Source organism: Cupressus sempervirens, chromosome 1, assembly GCF_028749045.1.
Source record: "Cupressus sempervirens isolate cs-2001-9-10 chromosome 1, ASM2874904v1, whole genome shotgun sequence".
Lineage (NCBI taxonomy): Eukaryota > Viridiplantae > Streptophyta > Pinopsida > Cupressales > Cupressaceae > Cupressus > Cupressus sempervirens.
Window position 1 is genome coordinate 200552553 of NC_143118.1, and position 24719 is coordinate 200577271.

Below are 24719 nucleotides of genomic sequence, written 5' to 3' on the forward strand. Positions count from 1 at the left end.
TAGCTGGGAGATTGAATGGACGGGCCGCGTCGGTTAGGAATGAGTCAGAATTGTTGCCTCAGAAAAATACTAACTCTATCCATCACTTCTGGTTGTTCGGACTGCGCTGGGTCCGTACACTCCTGCATTCCTCCGTCTGGTACGTTCTCTACTGGAAGTTCCTGAACTTCTGCTGACTGTGTTACGGTAACAACTGCTGCTGGTTGACTTATAGCAGGCGCCATGGTTGCTGCTACCGGAAGTGCTTCAGCAAGGGCTGAAGAAGTCTCTCGGGTGACGGGTGCTGTCAGGTGGGCAAAGCCTACAGCAAATCCAACTCTTGGCCGGACAGGAGAAGGCCATACCCCGTGTTGCCACGGTGCGGCTAATGTGACTGCCTAGTGGGATCCACAGTATCGGTCGCTGTGTCTATCCAAACCCAAGAATGTGAGCCATGTGTAGACCTCCTGGCACCAACTCGGAAGTCACAGGAACTGGAGTATGCGGAAATAGCAAGGGGGTAGCCGTGACAATCTGAACCTCCTCATCATCCTCGCCTACCCCTTCTTCCTCCACACTGTCCTGCTCAGAAGTTGTCTCCTGTCGGCCGCTGTCCGTATTACTTGCCATTTCCATCCGAGGCCTCTTTTGGCCTGCAAAACCCTTCTGCCCAGTGGTTGTATCCAAGTGCTTCCACCGCATGATAGGAGGTTCTCTCGGAGCCAGTGGTCCAGGCTTTGCCTCTAACTCATCCGTGGGAATCATCCGTGCTGCTAGATCAAGGAAGAAACCAATTGCGTAATGGGGCATATAGAAGGTCCTGTGCTGGAGAGTCATAAACTCATGCATCCGTTCAGCCAACACAGACGCCCAGTCGTACACTTTCCCAGTCATTATTCCGTTCATCATGGACACCTGCGGAAATGAGATATCGGATGCCCTAGAGGATCCTGTGAGGCTGCTCTTGACCAAGCTCATCAGACATCGCCAAGTTCCCTCCTAAATGTCGGTTTTCTTTAAACCCCTTCCCTTCGATGTCTCAGCTAATGCCGCCTGCTTTGCTTCAGTAAAATCTCCACATACTAATTTGATTAAAAATAGCTTCCCATCCTTTGGAATTTTCTTGGGCTGAACCTTTTTGCCCTGCTGCCCTGGAATGCCAAAAACACGTGTGAAATCGGCTGCCTTGAATTATACCACCAAGTTTTTGCCCAGATACTGAAATGTGCTCCTCCGAGAAGCTCTGCCATATGTCTCAATCATGGTACGCAAACACCCTTAATAATCTCGAATGCAAAAAACAAGCATCTGAATGGCCCCTTCAACCTGTGCCCTTCTGATGCTTGCTTTTATTGGATGATCATCAGGGGTTTCTTGCCACCATTTTTGGCAATCCGTTCCATTCAACCCTTCAAATTGTATTGTCTGTGGCGTGACTTCAGCTGCTGCAGGTGCTGTAGTCTTACGCTTCTCTTTGTTGCTGCTCGAGCCTTCATTCTGGTTACCTGTACTTGCCATGTTCCTTCCCTCCGCAACTTTAGACTGCGCTAATTGTTTTTTCCACTGATGTTTACTGGCAAACTCCATCAGTTATATGTTTGTCTTTTCCTAACGGTCTTCCAAATCTGTACAGTGGAGAATTCTTTCAAACACGTATGGTGAATTGCAACCTTTGAAATGATTTCCACAATCCGTACACGCAAGAGATTGAAAATCCGTACTCTGAAGAAGTTAGAAGGAAAATCAAATAACAAAGCTGTACCACCAGAAGATCACAAATTCGTACAACAGTTTCCCTCCCCAAATCCGTACGGTGGTATTTTCAATGCCCTTCACTGATCAGCCATACAGGGACCATAGTATGCTGAATCCGACTAGAACTGATACACTGGAAAACTGCCTTGTTTACTGCTGAAATCCGTACTCCAATTTTCAGAACCTGTGATCTCATAATCCCAATGATATGGATGGAAATCCATACAATTACCTGGCTCCAGAATTTCGTACTAAGGAAGAGGCCATACACTGCTTTCCGTACCTTGCATTCAATAATGAATTTTCCGGAAACCAAATTTTATAACCCTTTGCTGAATTCAAAGTACCGTACAATGGCTAGTAACTGAAATCCGTACACTGCTCTACACAAAAAATCCGTATGCTAGCAATGATGGAAATCTTCTGTATGGGTAATAATTTAACAAACCGTACAGTGTATCATGGTTATAAAATCTATACATCATACATTAAAACCTGTACTATTCAAAGCTCAAAAATCCGTACATTGTCTTCACTTAAGCTCCTTTCAAAATTCATACATCGTACGGATGCAAATGATGAATTCCGAACTACATAAAATCCGTACACTTTCCAGGGAAGGGAAAAATCGTACACTTGCTAGAAATCCGTATAGGAGAAAGTCGTACATCTCAGACTTTACAATCTGCAAAATTGTACACTTGTTGGAAGTCCGTACAGGAGAAAACCGTACATCTCAGACTTTACAATCTGCAAAACTGTACTCTTCCTCCAAACTCCGTACGATGAGCAGGTTAAATCCGTACGGTGCTTCAGAGTTTAATTTCAAACTGTACACTAGCTCCCAACTTAAAAATCGTACAACTCAAAAACCAAGTGAAAACCGTACGGTGAGCAGACAAAATCCGTACGGTACTTTTTTTAAAAAAAAATTTTTAAAATTTTTTTTTTAATTTTTTAATAGCATAGTTAGTTTTCCCTTCGACCATTGGCATTGTCAGTTTGCAACGACGAAGGGGTCGCCCGAAGGTCATTGTCTGACACAGAAGTCTTTTGGCCGTGGTATACCTTCAGCTTCGAGCCATTCACTGCTTGAGGCACTTCCTGTCCATCCAAAGTCCATAATTTTATTGCTCCATTGTCCCCTATTTCCCGGATCTGATACGGCTTGACCCACTTAACTTTGAACTTGCCCGGCTTGATCTCATTCTGGCCGTCGTACTTCAATACCCACTGTCTGGGTTGAAACCTATTTAGCTTCAGGTGCTTATCGTGCCATGCCTTTCACCTGTTCTGCGTTACTTCAGTCGCCCACTATGCTAATAATCGCTTCTCCTCCAACCTGTTCAGTTTGTACAGCCGCTCCCTTAAGCTTTCCATGTCACCCAACTTGTTTTCTAGTGCTATTCGTAGGCTTGGTATCATGAATTCTGCTGGTACTACAGCCTCCTGTCCGAACATTAGTTGAAATGACGTGTGTCCTGTTGTAACTTTATATGCCGTACGGTAAGCCCACAGAGCAGAAGGTAATTTCTCCTCCCAATCCTCCCCTTCGACTGCGCAGGATTTGTATATAATTGATACAAGAATTTTGTTGGTAGCTTCGGCTTGTCCGTTTGCTCTTGGATAGTATGGACTTGATAGTGAATGATAAATTTTGAACTTCGTGGTAAGCAGTCGGATCACATGGTTTACAAAATGTCCGCCTATATCACTTGTTAATTGTAATGGAATGCTGTACCTGGTAATTATTTGTTCATAAATAAACTTTGTTGTACTTACCGCTGAGTTGTCCGGTAGTGCACGCACCTCCACCCATTTATTCAAGTATTCCGGCCCGATGACAATGTAACGGCACCTTCTGGTTTTGCTTGTCTTTAGAGGTCCTATGAAGTCCAACCCCCACCATTCAAAGAGCTTCTGAGCATGAGAAGGATTCAGAGGCATGAAGTCTCTCTTCAAGGGTTTCCCAACTCGCTGACATGTATCGCATGCAACAACCCATTCCTTGGCGTCATTGTATACTGTTGGCCACCATAATCCTGCTAGAAGTATCTTTCGTGCAGTTGTGTTCGACCCCATGTGTCCTCCTGTCAGTCCTTCATGCGCTTCCTTTAGTACCCGTGGAATTTCTTCTTCCAGGACACAACGCCTCAGGATTTGATCGGGTCCCATTTTATACAACAGCCCATTAATCAGCTGAAATGTTTTGCTCCATATCACCAACTTTCATCTTTCATTCGGTGGCATGGTATTTGGAAACTGTCCTGTCGACAAGTATTCGCCGATGCTTGTATACCACTCCGGTAGTGCAGCAATCTGAAACAACTGTGCATCAAGAAAGTCATCATTTACACCGTCTTCCGGTTCTCCTGTTCAGATACGTGACAAATGATCTGCGCTTACATGTTTCTTTCCTGGCCGTACGATGATCTTGAAGGTAAACTCCTGCAACAGGAGTAACCATCAGCCGATCCTTCCTTGAATGACTGGTTTGTTGATCATATACAACAGGGCCTAATGATCGACATAGAACATGAACGGAGTAGCCAACAAGTAATGTCGGAACTTCTGCACAACATAGACCATCCCCAATGCTTTCCGTTCGGTCGTACTATAATTTTGTTCGGCTCTTGATAGCAACCGACTGGTGAAGTAGATCGAGTGATCCGACCCGTGGCTTCCTGTTTGTGCGAGAGTTGCTCCAATCGCATAGTTTGATGCATCAATATGTACATGAAACTCCTTATTCCAATCCGGTTATGCCAACATAGGTGTTGTAGCTAGTCGTACTTTTGAGACCTTCAAATGCTTCATCCTGTTCCTTCTCCCATCTGAACGATTCTGTCTTGCAAGTTAACCTATCCAACAGATATGCTATTTTGGCAAAATTTTTGATGAAATGCCTGTAATAACCTATATGCCCGAGGAAAGATTTTACCTCTGTCACATTGGTGGACGGCTGCATCTCCAATATGACTCGTACTTTGTCCGGATCTGTCTTCAGTCCCTCCTTACAGACTATGTGTCCTAGCAACCTTCCCTGTGGAACCATAAATCTGCACTTCTTCGGGTTTAGGGCCAGGTGCACATGGCGGCAGCTTTCCATACACTCGCCTAATGCTACCAGATGTTTGTCCTCCGCACTGAACATTGACCAATCATCCAAAAATGCCTTGAAGTTTCCGACAGACATCTTATCAAAAATGTGTAGTATGATCCGTTGATATGTCGCAGGCGCATTGCACAGATCGAACGGCATCCGATTATAGGCATACACCCCATCTTCTACGACAAATGTCGTCTTCAACTTATCCTCCTTTGCGATTGAAATATGACTGTAGCCGGAAAAACCATCCATAACCGAGTAGATCTCGTGTCCCGCTACCTCCTTCAGGATGTTGCCCGTGAATGGGATCGGGAATGGATCCTTGATGGTGACTGCATTCAGGCATCTGAAATCAACACATATTCGGATTTGAATGGAGTCCTTCAGTGAGATCACTATCGGGGATACCCATTCACTGGTCTGCACTTTGAAAATAATGCCGGCCTCTAACATCCGATTGATTTCCTCTGTAACCCGTGTCGCATTCTGTAGGGCCTCTTCCGTACAGGTATTGCTCCTTCAATCAACTGAATGCGGTGCACACACAACTCCAGCGGTACTCCCTTCAGGTCCTTGTACATCCATGCAAACACATCCTTATACTCTAAAAATATCTTGAATGCTGTTGCCTTTAGTACTGGGTCCCAGTTGTCTCCCACTAGTATGTTTCGTGGTTTGGCTTCGTCTCCCAAATTCATGGTCTGCAACGCGACTTCATTGTATTTGATGGGTTCTCCTTCAGTGAACTTATGTGCCAGGGTCACATCGAGTGGCGCATCCCCTTCATTTCAGTGAACTCCTTTGGAAATTCATCAGTACTGTGTCCTATTGTCAGCACGTTGCAGCTTGGAAACAATTCATAATCCTCTATCTGTCAATGGTAGAGACCATTTACTGAATCCAAATCGTTATCTCCTTCCAATCGTAGAACTCCCTCCTAATTTGGTTCCATACTGTGCCCATTTTCATCCTCTTCTCCTTCGGAATCTGACGATAGGGCTTCTTCCCCGACCATATGAGTGTGCAGATCGATGACATACTTCTGGCCTTTGCTTTCGAGTGATAAGGTATTTTTCTTCCAATCATGTTTTCCCTGGCTTGTATCAACCACCCCCGACCTAGAATAGCATCGTACCCTTTCCGCCTTAGAGGAATCACAATGAAGTCCAACAGGAATGGTTGTGTTGCAACTGTCACTGATTGTGCTATCAGGACTCCCAATGGCTTGATTCCATGTTGATCGGCTGTTAGCAGCTGGAAGGTAGGTGGCCATAATGTCGGCTGTCCCAACTTTTTCCAAGTATCCTCTGGTAGAACATTGACCTGAGATCCTCCGTCTACGATCGTATCTGTTAGCACAGTTTCGAGAATGCCCATTTCGACAACCGTCGGATAGCGTCCAGATGAAAGAGCTAACAGCATCGGGTCTTCTGCACTTGCGCCCCCCTGTTTCTCCTTTTCTTGCTCTACTGGTTGCTTAGCAATCGGGACTATATTCGTGAGTGCCGTACGGAGTTGAGGCATAGTGAGCAATAGATCATTTATCTTGACGGGTATCTCGGCTTGCAATATTTGCCGTACAATGTTCTGTTCTGCGCAGTTCCGTACGGAGGTACTCGGCGTGTCCTTCAGGTGTGCCGTTTCTATCTGCGTTGCTCTCTGGATCTCTACCTGTGCTTCCTCCAGTCTCTTCTTTTCCTTCGTCGGATTGGGGTATAGTTTTGCCTACTTCCCAGTGATTGCCAGAACTTCTTCCGCATCCATCCCAACAGTAATCAAGTTTACTCCGGACTTCGAGCACTTAGCATCGTCATGATTGCCAGGTCCACACCATCTGCATAACAACTTCGGTGTGTTCGCCGTTGTGCACTCTCGGGCGAAGTGACCCCACAGATTGCATGCGCGGCATTGAACAATTGGCCGACCATTGGCATCATATTGAATTCGACTCCTTCCGCCATTATTGTTGTTGCCGGTATTGTTATTGTTGCTATTGTTTTTGCTCTGATTGTTTCTGTATCTGCTCGATGTGGCACCTTCCGTACTAGTGTTCTCGCTCCCTCCTGTCGCAGACGCTTCCTGCGCGAGGAACACTTGCTGTGGTGTTCTTGATTTCAGTTTGAAAGGACATTCTTTTACCGAGTGTCCCAGAATCTGGCAGATCTCACAAAATTGCTCTTTCGGGCAGGATCCCTTCGTATGGCCTTCTTTCTTGCACTCCGTGCACCATAGGTCATTGCCCTTAGTCTCCTTGTTCATGTTCTTGAACTCCATCATCCGAATCATGTCCTTCTGGAGGGCACGGACCTTCTTGTTGCTTCCCTCGTCATCGCTGCTGTCTTCTCCTGAGGATGCCTTGTCATCTGAATCGGACGAGTTGTTCTTCTTCTTTGTCTTCTGGTCACTTTCGAGGTTCATTGTCCGATTGTATGCTTCAATGTATGTTGATGGTGGCACGATCTTCATCTTCTTTTGCAGCTTTGGGTGAAGGCCTTCCATGAACCATCTTTTCTGGAGCCCATCTGCTAGCTTATTCTCCATTTTACTGATTAAGTCCTTCAACCTCCTGGCGAAGACCCGTATTGTTTCATTCTTCTTTTGTTTGGTGTTGAATATCTCTGCTACAATTTCATTATCGTCGTGCAAAAGTTGAAATTCTGCGATGAACTCCTTAATGTTATCCCAACTGTTTAACTTTTGTGGATCAGTATCAGTAAACCAATCAATCGCAACACCCCGTAGGGTAGTGGGAAATTGTCGGATCCATTCGTTTGTATCAGTTATGCCATTTGCCCTCCAGATCGTTTCACATGTTTTACAATGTCAAATGGGATCAGCTGCTTTATCACCATCAAATTTAGGCAACTTTTCTTTCGGACCTGCCATTATCACTGTATGTTAAGGGTTTTGTTGTGTACCTGCGCTGTTTTGCACTCCCGTGCTGTTTTGAGCACCCACGCTATTCTGAGCTCCTGCGCTGTTTTGAACACTTGTGCTGTTTCCGGCTTCCGCGCTATTTTCAACACTCGCGTTATTTTCGGCTTCCACACTGTTTGGTGAAGAAGAGGGTTCGTCAACCGAAGCTATTCGTTCCGGAAGTATATCTCGAACGAAGAGGTCACTCCACGCTCGTGCTCCTTCAGCACTTTGAGCCGTGCGAGTCGATCTCCTTCCATTAGGATTCTCTTGCCGTGGCGTATGCAGGTTCAAAAAATCCTCCCTCGCTTCTTCTACCAAATCGAGTTGCTGTCGAGTCTCTTCCAACAATTTTTCAGTGCTTTTGTGTCCGTCAGTAACTTGCTGAAATCTCCATCTGCGTTCAGCCTGTTGTGCCAAAATCAAATTTTCCTGTGCTGTGCGTAATTCATCTTTTTCCTTCAATTTATTCTTATTCTTGTTCAACTGATTCGGCATTTAATCTTCATTTGCCTGTCACCGTACCAGGTCCATCGGGCAACGGCGCCAAATGTTTACCGCATAGATTAATTAAGAATTGCACACAGACAATGAACACGAACACGAACAGCAGAAATCTTCTTATTATTATTCGCATATGCCAAATAGTACATTATGCTTGCATGATAAGATGGATACAATGCTTCTCGAAGGGGTTATAAATACTTTTCGAAGAGCTTTCTCGAAGGTATCCGTCGGCTAGATACATTATGTCGGCTACAACTATTTAACTGTCGGCTACATAACAAGAACTTTCCCGAAGGTACCCGTCGGTTGATACAAAAACTTTTTCGAAGGGTCGTGTCGGTGGATACACAATTTCTACCGACGACACTACACTCCCATGGCCGTACGCTAGTCAAAATCAAATATTGCTACTAGCCGTACGGTTGCATTCAAAGATATACATTTTTGTTGCTCTTAACTGCAAGGTCCGTACGGACATCAGACTTTTAGAAGAAGCCGTATGGTGCTCATTTGATAAGATTGCTGTACAAACGCATCAAATATCCTTCCAAAAACTTGCCGTATGGACACCTCAGATATATCGCCGTACGGACACATCAATGATGAGAATTGAAATATCTTAACCCTACTTGAAAGTTCGTATGGTGGGACACTTAACTTTGTAAATCTGTACGGTGGTGATCAGGTACCATATTGTTCAAATCCGTAAGCCAAACACTATTCTTTAAATCTGTACGACAAATTGGGAAGGAAATCCGTATGCCAAAATTGGGATTCAATGTCTTCTTCAAAATCTGTATGACTAACTATATGAATCTATCCTTCACATCTGTACGGTGTCCTTTAGGAGACCCCAATGTGCCGTACGGTACCAGGCTGCATCTTCTAGATAACTTTGAAATCCGTACAGCAAAGACATTCCTCTCTGCAAAATCCGTACGGTGAAGAGAACTCCCCAAAATCCATACGGTGATTTGTAAGTTGCCAATAATATTCTCCAATATTCGTACGCCGTACGGTAGACTGTACGGTGCATGCTTAGGTACCTTAGAGGCCGTACGGTGCAACTTTAAAAGCCATACAGTGACTTTCTCACACTTTTTTTCAATTTTTTTTCTTTTTTTTCTCTTTATTTTTTTATTTTTCAAATTCAGAACAACAGACTCAATTTTCCATCCCAACTTCGCTGTTCTGCAACAACGGAGTCGTTTGGAATTCATTCTGCGATGATGGAGTCTTCCTAGCCTGGTACATCTTTAGCCTCGACCCGTTCACTGCCTGCAGCACTTCTTGTCCATCCACAGTCCACAATTTTATTACTCCATTCTCGCCTACCTCCTGAATCTGGTACAGCCCAGCCCATCTGACTTTGAATTTGCCTTGTTTATATTCGTTCCTTCCGTCATATTCCAACACCCACTGACCTGGTTGGAACCTGTTCAGTTTCAGGTGCTTATCATGCCACGCCTTGCGCCTGTTCCGCGTTACCTCCGTGGCCCATTGTGCCTGCAATCGTCAAGGCTTATTTAAGTTACACGATCTCTCCCTCAGGTTTTCCATATCGCCCAGTTTCTTCTCGAAGCTTCGTACCATGGACTCCATCAGTTGCCCCTTCTGGCCATCAATAACACGTCCACTTCGTACTACTGCAACTTTTATTAAACCGTTCTGCGTTGTTTCCTGTGCGGACCGTATGATGTGTCTTCCTTACTGCTGGCACCTTTCTACTATATCTGTGGTTCGACGTAATACTTTCTTCTTGCGCAGTCGTACAATGGAATCTTTCCTCCTTTCGGGTTCGTACTGGTATGTTCTTTCCTTCAGCTTCAGTCATACTCGCCTTTCCTTCTTCGGTTTCTCTGTGTTGCTTCGAACATTCATTTCCTCCTTCGCCTTCTCCATGTTCCTTCGGACATTCATTTCCTCCGTCGGCTTCTCTATGTTCTTTCGGACATTCATTTCCTCCTTCGGCTTCTCTGTGTTCCTTCGGACATTCATTTCCTTCTTCTTTCTTACCTTCGTCGATCCTTAGCATATTACAACTTGGAAAGAGCTCGTAATCCTCTATCTGCCAGTGGTAAAGACCATTTACTGAATCTAGATCGTCATCTCCTTCCAATCGTAGGACTCCCTCCTGATCGGGTTCCATACTCTACCTCCTCTCATTCTCTTCTCCTTTGGAATCCGACAATAGAGCTTCGTCTCCAACCATTTGAGTGTGCAGATCGATGACATACTTTCGGCCTTTGCTTTCAAGTGATAAAATATTTTTCTTCCAATCGTGTTTTGCCTTGGCTTGTATCAACCACCCTCGACCCAGAATAGCATCGTATCCTCTCCGCTTCAGTGGGATCACGACAAAGTTCAACAGGAACGGTTGTGTTCCAATTGTCACTGGTTGCACTGTGAGTACTCCCAATGGCTGGATTCCATGTTGATCGGCTGTTAACAATTGGAAGGTAGGTGGCCACAATGTCGGCTGTCCCAACTTTTTCCAAGTATCCTCTGGCAGCACATTGACATCGGATCCTCCATCCACGATAGTGTCCGTTAGCACAGTCCCGAGAATGCCCATTTCAACAACTGTTGGATGGCGTCCGGATGAGAGGGCTAACAGCATCGGATCTTCTGCACTTGCGCCACTTTCCTTCTTTTTGTCTGTTGTACTTGCTCCACTTTCCTGCTCCCTTCCATGTTCTCCTGGTAGTTTAGCAGCAGGAACGATGTTTATGAGTGCCGATCGGAGCTGAGGCATAGTGAGCAACAGATCATTTATCCTGACGGGTACCTCGGCTTGCAATATTTGCCGTACAATGTTCTGTTCTGCGCAGTTCTGTACGGAGGTACTTGATGTGTCCTTCAAGTGTGTCATTTCTACCTGCGTTGCTCTCTGGATCTCTGCGCGGGCTTCCTCCATTCTCTTCTTTTCCTCTGTTAGATCAGGGTAGAGCTTCGCCTGTTTCCGAGTGATTGCCAAAACTTCTTTGTCCATCCCAACAGTAATCAAGTTTACTCCAGACTTCGGGCACTTAACATCGTCATGATCGCCAGGTCCACACCATCAACATAGCAACTTCGGTGTGTTCGCCGTTGTGCACTCTCGGGCGAAGCGACTCCACAAATTGAATGTGCGGCATTGAACTATCGGCCGACTGTTTGCATCGTACTGGATTCGACTCCTCCCGCCAGTATTGCCACTACTGTTGTTGTTGTTGTTTTGACCTCACCAATTATTTCTATATCCACCCGATGTAGCACCTTCAGTACTAGTGTTCCCGCTCCCTCCTGACGGGGACGCCTCCCCTGTTAGGAACATTTGCTGCGGTGTTCTTGTTTTCAAATTGAAAGGGCATTCCTTTACCGAGTGTCCCATAATCTGGCAAATTTCACAAAATTGATCTTTTGGGCAGGATCCCTTCGTATGGCCTTCTTTCTTGCACTCCGTACACCATAAGTCATTGCCCTTAGTCTCCTTGTTCATGTTCTTGAATTCCTTCATCATCTGAATCAAGTCCTTTTGAAGGGCACAAACCTTCTTGCTGCTGCCCTCACCATCGCTGCTATCCTCTCCTGAAGGCTCGTCGTCATTTGAATCGGATGAGCTAGTCTTCTTCTTCTTCTTGGTCTTCTGCTCACTTTCGAGGTTCATTGCCCGGTTATATGCTTCAATGTATGTCGATGGTGGCACAATCTTCATCTTTTTCCGCAGCTTGGGGTGAAGGCCTTCAATGAACCATCTTTTCTGGAGCCCATCTGTCGGCTTATTCTCCATTTTACTGATTAAGTCTTTCAACCTCCGGGCGAAGACCCGTACTGTTTCATTCTTCTTTTGCTTGGTATTGAATATTTGGCGACGATCTCATTATTGTCACGCAATATTTGAAATTCTGTGCAAAACTCCTTAATATTATCCCAAGTGTTTAACTTCTGCCGGTCTATGTCAATAAACCAATCAATCGGAACACCCCGTAGGGTGGTTGGAAACTGTTGGACCCATTCGTTCGTATCTGTTATGCCATTTGCTCTCCAGATCGTTTCACATGTTTTATAATGTTGAATCGGATCAACGGCTCCTTCACCATCAAATTTAGGCAACTTTTCTTTTGGACCTGCCATTATCACTGTATGTTGGGGGTTTTGTTGTATACCTGTGCTGTTCTGAACATCCGAGTTGTTTTGAGCTCTTGCGCTGTTTTGAACACCCGCGCTGTTCTGCACACCCGCGTTGATTTCGGTTTCTGCGCTGTTTTCTACACCCGCACTATTTTCGGCTTCTGCGCTGTTTTCAACACCGGCACTGTTTACAACACCCGCGCTGTTTTCGACTTCCGCGCTATTTGGTGAAGAAGAGGTTTCGTCAACTGAAGCTGTTTGTTTCGGAAGTATATCTCGGACGAAGAGGTCACTCCACGCTTATGCTCCTTCGACACTCCGAGCCGTGCGAGTCGATCTCCTTCCGTCAGGATTCTCTTCCCGTGGCGTATGTAGGTTCAGAAACTCCTCCCTTGCTTCTTCCACCAAATCGAGCCGTTGTCGAGTCTCTTCCAACAATTTTTCAATGCTTTTGTGTCCGTTAGTAACTTGCTGAAATCTCCATCTGTGTTCAGCCTGTTGTGCCAAAATTAAATTTTCCTGTGCTATGCTTAATTCATCCTTTTCCTTCAACTTATTCTTATTCTTGTTCAGTTGATTCGGCATTTAATCTTCATTTGCCTGTTATCGTACCAGGTCCATCGGGCAACGACGCCAAATGTTTACCGCATAGATTAATTAAGAAACGCACACAGATAATGAATAAAAGAACTCTTTCGCATATGCCAACAGATTACATAACTGATGATAAGATTTGATGATTACAATGCTTTCCGAAGGGGGTATAAATACTCACCGAAGGGCCTTTCAGAAGGTTCCCGAAGGAACCCGTTGGGCACAAGTCGGCTTACATAACAAATAATACATACTATCCTATCCGTCGGCTCATTACAAGAACCTTCCCGTAGGGACCCATCAATTGATACACAATTTCTACTGACGACAGTTTCTGAATGGTTTTTCTATCATTGGCATTTGCGGATTTGGAGTTAAACAGATATCCTTGACAAGGCCAAAGGTGCTATTATATTCTCATATCTTCTGAAACGACGCTTGAATCATCTTTACAAACACTTAAAAATCATTTGGCATGCTATGGTCAGAACTGGGAAAGATGGAGGTTGTAACTTATGCCAACCTTGCGCTATTAAAATATATGGTCGACAATGAGATTTTATAATTCTGGGAGCAATCATAGTTTATATTCGAAATTTTTGTATGTGCTATCGATATTAAATTTTCTGAGAACGCAAGAAGGTTGAGCCAGTACATTAGTAGTGATTAAAGGATAGCTCTCATTGCTGGAGAAGGGGGGAGAAGAGAATTAAATTATTGAGTGATAGTTGTTGCATCTTGGGTATCCAACCTCTTCATTTTGATTGAGTTGTTAATGCATCTGAGAAGGCCAACTGCAACACTTATTAGGGACTGCGATCATCCAGAGCAGGCAACAAATTTTATCACTGTTGGATGTTTTCAGAGTTTAGAAATTTAGTCTTATATTTAAGCGCACAAGGACAGAACATTATGATTCAAATCAATCTTCCCATGGAGCCTAGATTCATCTAAAAGGGTAGGAGTTGTTGATTAACATCAGTACCCTAGACTACTGAGTTATAGTTACAGTGACAGAGACAACACACCATACTCTACTGAAAGTTCGGGCATTACAATGTCCAACCAATTTGCAGCAAGAGCCAAATTCGCGGAACAATGTATAGCACCTTAGAATGTATTGTCTTCTGCATTAGCACTTGGTATTGAACGAGTTGCAATGAATCCCCTTCAATCATTGTTTGATACCCAAATTATGAGCCCTTATCCTCAGTTCCAAAATGATTGTATTGGACAAATTCATAACGAGTATGTGCACCAGTATGTTGATGATTAATTTGATTTAAGAGCAAAAATACTCGACATTTACAAGGAGTATAAAAAATTTCCTACCCGAATTTAGAATATTTTACCATTTAGTGATTATGTGGATTTTCATCTGGAGCAACAAAATAAAACTGATGTGGCAAAATGAAAGTACTTGGATGTGGTTCAGGATCTCCTTGCAAAAGACCAGCGCAAAGGTGTGTATGAAGAATTTCCGATAGACCAAAATCATCAAATAAAGGATCTTGAAAAAGAGGATCAGTCAACTACCATTGATTTGCAACCGTCTCGTGATCATGTAGAAGATGTTACAGAGGATGCAAGTTTCTACATTGGCGATTTGGAGGTTAGCTTTGACAAACAGGTTGATGAGGTCGGTTACACACAAGGTAATAGTAGATTAGAATCTTTGTATGATGAACCATATATTTCTGATGCCCATGACATGAATTTAGAGGATCAATCCAAGATGATACTGCAAAACGATGAACCGCCTTAACATGACAATAATGAAATGCCTACCTTAAAAATTAGTTGAAAGTTAATAATGACATGGTTGTGGCACTGTTGGGGTACGTTATGACAACACTGACGAGATGGTTGAGGAACTTTTTAGGAAGGTTCAAGAGGGAGTGGAAGAAGATTGGCTTGTTTTTGATTTGCAAGTGATCAAAACAGCTCTTGAAACTATGAAATCAAATTATTTGTATTTGCTTTCCGACTGGGATAACATTCCTAAGGTTGCTAAAATACATTTTGATCAGCTGAATAAAGAAAGGGATGAGATTATGGAGCTCAATAGAGAGCTTAAAGATACTCATGAGTCATTAGATGATGCTCGGATTTCCCTTCAGGAAGCAAAAAATCAAATTAGGGTCATGAATCACTCTTAGGAACATGAGGGTAAGGTGAGGCAAGAGTTTTTCAAAGAAGTCATTGTTGAGCTTGATAGCATTCAACAAACTTATGACTTGGACAGTTGTCCTAAAAGACCAAGTACCAAAGTTTCAGATCACATTCAGCTTATCGATAATCCCGTGTTTGAAGGAGATGCTGATTGGATTTCCAATAATCCCCTTTTTGAGATAAATGAGGACTCCTTTTGATTATCATGAACAAGATGATTTTGATTTTAGGATATGGAATCCTGGTACGATTCTTAGCAATTAATATGGGTCACAAGACGGAAGTGGTGAATTGACTACGGTTGTTCGTCATTTGATCAGGCCTAGTAGGGTTTCCGATTTCACAGCATACAGGAGTTGGTTGGATTACATACATCAGCCTTTGGATAGATTTCGGTGTAGTATTGATGTGAGTTATGATTCAATCTCAAGGAATGAGTTTTCAGCTTCATTCTTATTCATAATACCTATGTACCCGGAGGTTCTCCAGATTGATGATGACCATATGGTATTTGATGCACCCAAGGTGTTACTTTCAGTTTTTGAGTGGCTTGTTTATTACGTCATCTATTTAGGTCGGGTTGTCACCATCTATTGGGTTATGCATAGTTCATTGATACATTTTTACCTTATCATATCAGCTGGTTATGACAATAGGGGTTTGGGATCTAGGTGTTGACAATATACATCTATGGCTTATTGAGGAGTTGGTTATAATTCTGCTCAGTTTGAGACTGGATGTGAGGATAGTCAGAGTTGTACAGTCTACAGGTATAGTGAAATCTTATAGATTTATATGGGATCCAAGAATCCGATTGATGGATGGGTTGCAGAGTGACACCTTGCATCGCAGTGTGGCTGGAATTGTTTTCAGATTGCTTCAGGGCTGCTTGAGGATTCGTATAGAATCCTGGTACTGATTGCTTGAGGACAAGCAATTTTAAGGAGGGGAGATTTGTAATGTCCCCTTTTTTGGGACATTAGAAATGTTAAAGGCGTATTATATATAATATTAAAATTGACTTGGAGAGCGTGGACTCAAAATATTAAAGGTCAATTTAGTGTTATAAAGTGGGCAAAAAGGACACGAGGAGATAAGATGAAAAGCCAGGAGAGAAGTTGAAGAGTCACAGCTGTGGGGATAAAAGGAGAAGAGACTCTTTCATTCGGGGATGCTTGCTTTATGATTCAGTTTCAGTTTTCTCTCTTGTGAGAGTTATTCAGAAAGCTTCATCTTTCAGCTAGTATGAGGACATAGCCCCTTGTACCGGCAGACAGTGGACGCAAACCCATTGTCCTTGGAGATGTCACATCAGGTCTCTTGCATGTGCTTACAGGTTCTTTTTTTAAGTTTTCCAATCTAATTGTAAAGCTGTATTTAGGGTTGGATTTTTAGTGCTGGTTATTGTATTGCTGTTGTATATTGCAATAATGTGTTTGAAGGAGTTGTATAAGAGTTTACTGGTTTTTATATTACTGGTTTGTAACGTATTTTCATATGCTCAAATCCTGAATATTATCTAGGAAAGAACGGGTTATTATCTTGTGGAGAATCTTCTGGTTTTATTGTTGTATCTAATTACATCTGCCTATGCTTGAGTTTTGAATATTATATTTAAGGGGAAGTTGGATAAATATCTGTTTGAGTTTCTATTGGTTTCGATTGTGTTTTGTAATACATCTGCCCATGTTTTAAGTCTTGAATATACTGTTAAAAAGGAAATTGGTTAAATATCCAGTTTGGGATATTTCACCAAGTCCCTATGGGTCCATGGTGGGTTCAGGTAGGGTTTGTGCCATGGGCCCTGCCCAGACCTGCCGTGGACCCAGCACAAATCCAGCACTGAGGAGGACCTGGACCTGGCTGGCAGGGTCCGAACCCTGCAACCTAGCTTTTAACTGACATGTCAATAGCTAGCTTGCATTCAGAGCATTTCAGAGCTCAATTTTGAGATTTGTTTCACCAGAAGTACTGGAATTGGCTAGGATTGGCAAATATGCAGGTTCTGTGATGTTCAAATCTTACCCAGTTTCTTCTAAAACAATCGCGCCAAATGTTAAACTGGTCTTTTATAAAATGAATACATGAATGAATACTAGAGATGACAATGCATACTAGATGCATAACAAAGTATATCTTTATTCGCACATTAAATTATTACAGAAGACTAGAGATGATCAACCAAGGATTAGGGTCAACCTGACTAGATCACACTACTTTTTTGACGATACGCAATATATTTAGAGGGTCCAATGGTTTCCAAGAGGAACAAAGCCCTCAACCAATTGGTGAATATAAGTACTCAAAAGCTGACAAAATTAAATACATGGTCAGATAGCCAATATTATTGAAATATTATTACAGGCATTGTACATTGATCACAGACACATCTTAGTGTTTCTTAAGGTTTTGATTTAAATGGTAAGTCTAGCCCATAAGCTTTGTAAATTGTTGCAATAAACTTTTAACTGACATGTTAATGGCTAGTTCGCATTCAGAGGATTTCAGAGTTAAATTTTGAGATTTTATTCACCAGCAGTACTGGAATTGGCTCAGATTGGCAAATATGCAGGTTCTGTGATGTTAAAAGGATGCATGGATGCAGGCACCACGGCCATCATGCAACATATTTTTTGTTTATGTATTGAAAATGACGATTATTTTGTGTCAGAAGGTGGTAAAGGCATGATATACAGATGTCATTTCAACTTACTTTGACTTGTATAGACGTGAGAGAGATAGTTGTCTGATATGTTTTAAAGTCTATTATATACTTTTTTTTTTCAAGGATCGAAATGCACCTACCATTCCTTGCAGTGAGTAGTTATTTATCCATTGACCATCTCCATGTCTTAAGATAAAAATTGGAATGTTACTTCCACCTAGTGGAATGTTACTATGTGCGAACCTCAAGTATTTATTTGGTTTTAATTTTCTTTTGTTTATGGTGTGACATTAATGAGTGGATATATATTTATTTGTATTTTGTGCTGAACACAAATGGTCAGAGGCTGTAACACTTGAAAAATGCACAAAAGCTGGCATTTTAGCAACAACACAACATACGAAGGTTAATTTTTTTTAATTGAGAATAAGAAGGCCAAATTGATTCCTGAAAGGGTCGTCATAGCAAAATGAACTTTGCTGCATCCTAAATCCAACCACCACTTCTCTATCAAGCCGCTTCTTTCTTTGCAACAAATTTCTTTCAAGCATAACAAAACTTTCCTTAGCATGAAAAACCATACTCGTTAGGAAAACTGAAATGTTCACCCTTGTTTTCTTTCAAAAGACATTGCAAGTTTTTGGAACCAAATAAAGTAGTTTGGTGATTGTCGTTTCAGATTTCATTTATTATGAAGAACATGGACAAAGCATAATACATATGCAAAAATTGATAGGAACATTGTTCAAACAACAACTAGTTGTTCACGTTAACTCCATCAAACTTATTCAACTTAAATCAGGTTTAAAAATTTGTGCAGACCTGAAATATCTTCCAAATATGAAACTTACCCTCAGAAAATAACCAGTTACCAAACTGGGCCTATTTGATGGGGTTGATTTTTTAGTTAATTTTCCAAGCCACCAAACTCCTCCAAAACTACTCCAGATCGTTCAAATCTTCATCAGCAATGTTACATGCCAAAGACAGGTTTTCTAGCCCTCCAAGATGCACATTTTAACTTTTAGGAAACCCCACATGCCTAAATGAAGATGTATGGCCCTCCTAGATAGGGTGATTTGCTTTATAAAATCAGAACTCAACCAAAAATTACAATTGAGTAATCAAAATGGGGTGCCCAGCCATAACAAGAGCTTTGATAAAATAACCAAAACTAAATAACTCTTCCTTAAAAAGATGTGAATTAAATATGGTTTCTCTACTACTCAGAAAATGAAAGTCAGCACACTGAAAAAGCTTCCAAATGCTACAAAACTCAAACAACACTCTAAGAAAGATCACCAGACCAAAAACTGAATACCCACATCAGAAAACTTCTAAATCCCTCATAGTTTTCAGACCCATATCTCTAACACAAGCCAGAATCACTGTAAAACCAGAGCTAAACACAGAAACCAGCTAAGGTGGATGTTTCACCACAGAAACCAGCAACACTAGAGATGGTTTTTGTCCTCAACCATTAAAAGAAGAACATCAGACTCATTCCAATAGCATCTCCTTAAGTTGCCAAATCAGTACATGCAAATGACAGCTTAAAAGTCAAATATATAATGCTGGGGGAAGAATTATGGCAACACTCTTCAAGTTTAAATTTCATTATCCTCTCATTTCATCTTTTAAAACAATATAAAATTTGCTCTACTAGGCATCCCCTTCTGAGCTCAGAAAATTAACTTTTAAAAATACTTATCTTCTAGCCCTGGTGTCACATTTTGGGGTCAAAACATGCTTTTAAAAATAACTTAATTTGGGCCACTTTCCTACATGTAGCAATAGGAAACACTTCATGAACACTTGCGCTTTCACTTAAGTTATAAAGTGGTTTTATAAAAAGCACTTTCGTGAAATAAATAAAATATTATTTTCCAACCTTAGAACTCATCAGGGCACTAAATTCGAAGCATTTACACTTGGAACTGAGCAGAGACAAATGCCAAGACCAAGTGCCCAAAACACCATTTACTAAAAATAGCAATGTGCCAAAACTAGAAACTCTGCTGGAACGTATTGAAATCACTTGCTAGAGCTCTACATAGGGCACATGGGAACATGGGAACATTACGTCCCTGACCAATTACGTCCCCTAACCAATTCCACTCAGCCTATGGGAACATGGGAATAGGCTAATGGAAAACACAAGTTGAATAGGTGCAAGAAGGGAACATTAGGAAACTCAAACCTTAATTTGATCATAAAATGAAGAAGGTTGTGGACTATTTAAGTGGCCATGTTTTCTCATGAGGATTCATCATGATTAACCTTATTTCAGATATGCATTAAGTTGGATGTGCAATGCACTTACAAAGCTATCCATGTCCTTGGTATTCATCTTCACAATGAGTTTTGTTCCTGGGGGATTCCTTTATCATAGTGCATTCCCTTAAGGGCCTTATCTCCTTTATTATTATTTAATAGATAAACTCTGGGCTCTGAGAATATTCTGCAATGAATGACTCTTCAAACTACTCATGAACTTCATAGTACATATCATAAATGCACCCTCCATTTTAATTATATTTTTCATTCACAATTTACAGTTTTTTTGTCCCCAGGATTATACTAGAATTTTGAACTTTTCTTTTAATTCATATTTTCGTTCATTACTCTGACCATATATAATCCTATTCAAATCTTCTATGATTTCAATTAGCAGACAGCCTTGATCTCAATAAGATATAAATTTGGCTTGCGATTGTTTATTTGAGGAAACTTAGTTGAATTTATGTTTTTTACTAGTCAGGTGTGTGCCTATATTCATATTTAAATGCTGGGGGTTTTGATTTGTAATATCATGTGGATTGAATATTATTTATGTTAAGACATTAAAAGTCTAACATTTTTAGGTACGGTATGGTTTCAAAGGTTGCATGATGTGATTTATTTGTATTAGCTTATAATCAATTTCAGTAAAAATGTGGTTGCAGGCAAGTTTAGGCAGTGGCTTGTATTTAGTGGCAACTCCTATTGGCAATCTTGAAGACATAACTTTGCGGTATAAATTTCTGAGCTTTAAGTTTTGATGGAGATTACATTCTATGCTTATTAATTTTTTGTGGTTAAATACGAGCCTTAGTCTTTATGATTAATAATTCACTCACCTAACTATTAGCAATTGATAAACATATAATTATAGAGCTCAATGCAAATGTTCCAAGTGCATCCAAGATGGATTTGAAGTCCAGTGAAAGCTTATATGATGATTTGCACACATCACTACTACTTTGTAATTGGGACAACTCTGTTTGTCAACTGTAAATGACATTATGTGTTTATACTTTATAGTCCATTGCAAATTACTTGCATGACTTGGAGCACACTTTCATCTTTTTTCAATGGCAAGGACTTTGTTTGCCAACTGTGAATGACACTGATTACAATGCCCACACCAAGATCTCAAATCCAATGGACACTAACAAATGAAATCATGACACTGAAGGGATACAAGCAATAGGTAACCATCTGTAATGTCCCCATTTTCGAGATCGATTTTAATAATAATAGAGTTATAAGATTAAATAAATAAATAAATAAATAAATAAAATTATAATTATATTGATAATGTTAAATAACTAATAATAATACCTTATAGAATATTATTATCCAAATTATTATATTTATAATGAAAGATATAAATATTAATTAGTATAATATAAACAAATATAATGTTACCATTTATTTTTTATAACCTCAATTATATTTTAATTAAGAATGATGATAATATAATCATGGTATACATTAAACCATCGAGAGTCTATATTCTAATGTACACCAAATACTAAACATGGACATCTAATACAAGATGCTAATTGTAAGAATATATTATTGTATGAAACTGATTAAAAATATAACCTAAATATTAAATATAATTATATTAAGTATCAAAATATAATAATTATATAATCATATTTCTAAAGGGTCACGTCCATTCTATCATACAAGTATATATAGGATAGACAAAAGATCTGGGGGGAGAGAAATATACCGGAGATGGATTGGATGAAAGAGATCAAAGGCAGTGAACTACGTAGCAGAGGAAATGGGGAGAAGAATTGATGAAGGCTCAAAATCAATTATGAAGCAAGTGTCCAAGTCACCTGACGGAATAGGAGAGAAACCAAACAAGTACTTCGTTATTTTTAAGAAGCAGTCTGCAAGCAGAACACAGATGGTGAGACAATGCGCAGACCATCGAATATGAAGGAGAAAAATATACAAGGAACATATGAGAATCAGAATAAAAGACGGGGAAAGTGGTATTTATCGAACAGGAATAAATGTCGACAGCTTTGGGTAATAAGACGGTGATAGTAAATTATATACTAAGTTTTTACAGGCAGCGTGAGTCTCCAGCTCACACAATCTTCACGTATGATTCGGTAACAAAGGAGACGCGACTTCATTAAGAAGGGAGAGACGTATATGAAGACTAAGTCGATATCAAAGCCTTTGGGATAGGGAATCAAAGAAAGAAGACTCAATGGGATAAACCTTGACCGTTGCACACAGAATTGAGGAAGTAAACAAATTAAACCAGAATATAGAGTCTACAGCAGTGACAGAAATATATATCTGCATAATTAGAGAACATATGGACGAAGAGATCAATGGAAATATATAATTTAAACAAAACTTCATCGGTAATATCTTACCCAGCCAAGTCAGGAACAGAACATCAAACACAGTTACAGTTAGTAGATTCCTAAAGTGATCACATCAGACATGAACAGTAAGAATCCATAACTCAGAACATTATGTCTGACTCAACATTTCATTACCCGATCATGGAAGGGGGAGAGGAATTCTCCATCGTGCGGGAAGATATTGGAACGGGAGAAAGTAGAATGAGTCCAATAATCAACATATTATTGCCTTAGTTAAATCAAAGCGGAGGCAAAGATACATTCATCATAATAAGGGCACATCAATGATGGAGGAAAAAACACACATATCTAACAGAGGACCGTAGAAAGAAACAGATAATGAAACAAGACAATATCAATATTTGATGACCCCTGATTAAAGGTACTGTACAAGAAGAAAGATGGAAAATCATCATTCAAACCAATCATGATATCTTAGGCAGCAAAGGACTGGATATTAATTGGTATTGGAGAGCATACAGAATAATTGCAGAGATCTAGTTGAATCTTTACTCTCATGATATAATTCAAGAAAACATATACAAGTGCCAGATGAGATATTACAATATAAGATCAATAGAAGGAAGGGTTGGTAATTGAACTTGAAGAAATTAGTTCCAATCAATGTAACTTCAGACGGGTCATTACACCATCTATGTAGCATCTTTGACGATTAGAGATCACATGGCACATCATCTTGCATATCATTAATTTCCCAAGGAAACTGCATTGGCTGGAAATTGTTCAAGGAACTGGATTGAATTGTGATTGAAGATTGTATGGTTACTTTGTGGTAAATTTTCTTTGGGATGGATATTATTCATGACTAATGGAAAATATAGTTTGCTTGTCGTGTTTACTGAATGTGAAATGATACTTCTGCATTTGTTTACTTTTTCCTTTGCATATTCATTCCTTAGTTGCAGGTTGGTTGGTTCTATTTTCTAGTTATTTTGCAAGTTGCATAGAAATGAAAGATCTAGGGAGCTCCAAATAAATAGTTTATATATTGAAACCCATGTCGAAGGCTTTTTAAAGTGGGTATGTGTGTGCAGTAGTATAGGAAAGTTGTAATGTATCCTTTTAGGGTTCATTATTAGAAATGATTATTTAATCAATAGAAATATTCATATTAGTTGATTCAATTATCAAATGATAGCGTTATTTAGATTTATGATCAGAGGTTATAGATGTTATCCAAGTTGCCTAGACACCATCTATGGACTCCCTTAAAGTTTACAGGTCCAAGTCTGTTTCACAAAGATTTACAGGACGCTGACCCCTACCCTTCATTGTGATAAGATCCAAAGATTAGATTTATACAAGTCCCTCCTTGGCAACATTATATTACCCCTCCCATTATGTTGAGATAAACTTATTCACTATTTAGATTGAATTGATAAGTCAAATTATCTTTAGCATTAATCAATAGATTAACAATAATTTATAATAATTCCCATATTTATTATTTATTTGCATAATTTTAATTATCTATTATATGACCTTTCTTATTCATTTAATTATATTTATTATTAGTAATCAATAACATACATTTAAACAAAACACCTCTCCATAAACATGATTACTGTACTTAATATACTATACCTATTTTAATTAATAAATCATACTTCACTTACCTCATAAATCCAACCTAGGATGATTGCTCCAGGAAATGATTAAACACTTATAATATCACATTCCACTTTAAAAGCTGATATAAATAATATCAAATCAGTCCATATGTTTACTTTATACCTTTAATTCCTAATTCCTCCTCTCCACGTTTATGGTGAATCCTCTTCCCAACATGGCTAGCCCATTAGTATTATTGCAGCTCTATATTTTTTTCATTCCTGTATTTTTTCATTTCCATTAGTGCTTCTTTTTAATATGTTTTCCTTTTTAAAAGTCCAGCTTTTTCTTATTTTATTTCTTTGGTAGAAGAGAGGCTATTCACATGCATTTAATAATATGTTGCTTCCATCATGTTTTGGCCCATGAGAATCACTTTTATTTAATTCTGAATTTTCATGTGTTATTTCCCGTTGATTGATTATTTCTTTTATGGATTTACATGAGCCTATATAAATGTATGGTTGAAGCTTCACTGTTTTAGAAGGGTAGTAACCTATCGTGTTTATTAATGATTTATAGATTGGGGTTTTGCTTGTTTAGTTTATAGAACATGTAGTTATTTATATTGATATTAATTAATAATTTATTTATTATTTAACTATTTAATTATTCA

At 40.2% G+C, this 24719-nt stretch overlaps 1 protein-coding gene across 11 annotated transcripts in view; it reads left to right on the plus strand.

Moving 5' to 3' along the window:
• LOC149576818 (Tetrapyrrole (Corrin/Porphyrin) Methylase) overlaps positions 1-24719 on the plus strand; it is a 272690-nt gene that overhangs the window by 39336 nt on the left and 208635 nt on the right. For 9 of the 11 annotated variants that reach the window (XR_016362336.1, XR_016362333.1, XR_016362327.1 and 6 more), the window contains exon 2: positions 20756-20823. The exons of 1 other annotated variant lie outside the window; for it this stretch is intronic. Coding sequence is in view for 2 of the 10 variants with exons in the window: in XM_089820217.1 (XP_089676343.1) it covers positions 20756-20823 (68 nt within the window). In the remaining 8 variants the exon portion in view is untranslated. Of the gene's footprint in view, positions 1-20738; positions 20824-24719 lie in introns of all 11 variants that reach the window. One more of the 11 variants, XR_016362339.1, reaches the window with a different exon arrangement.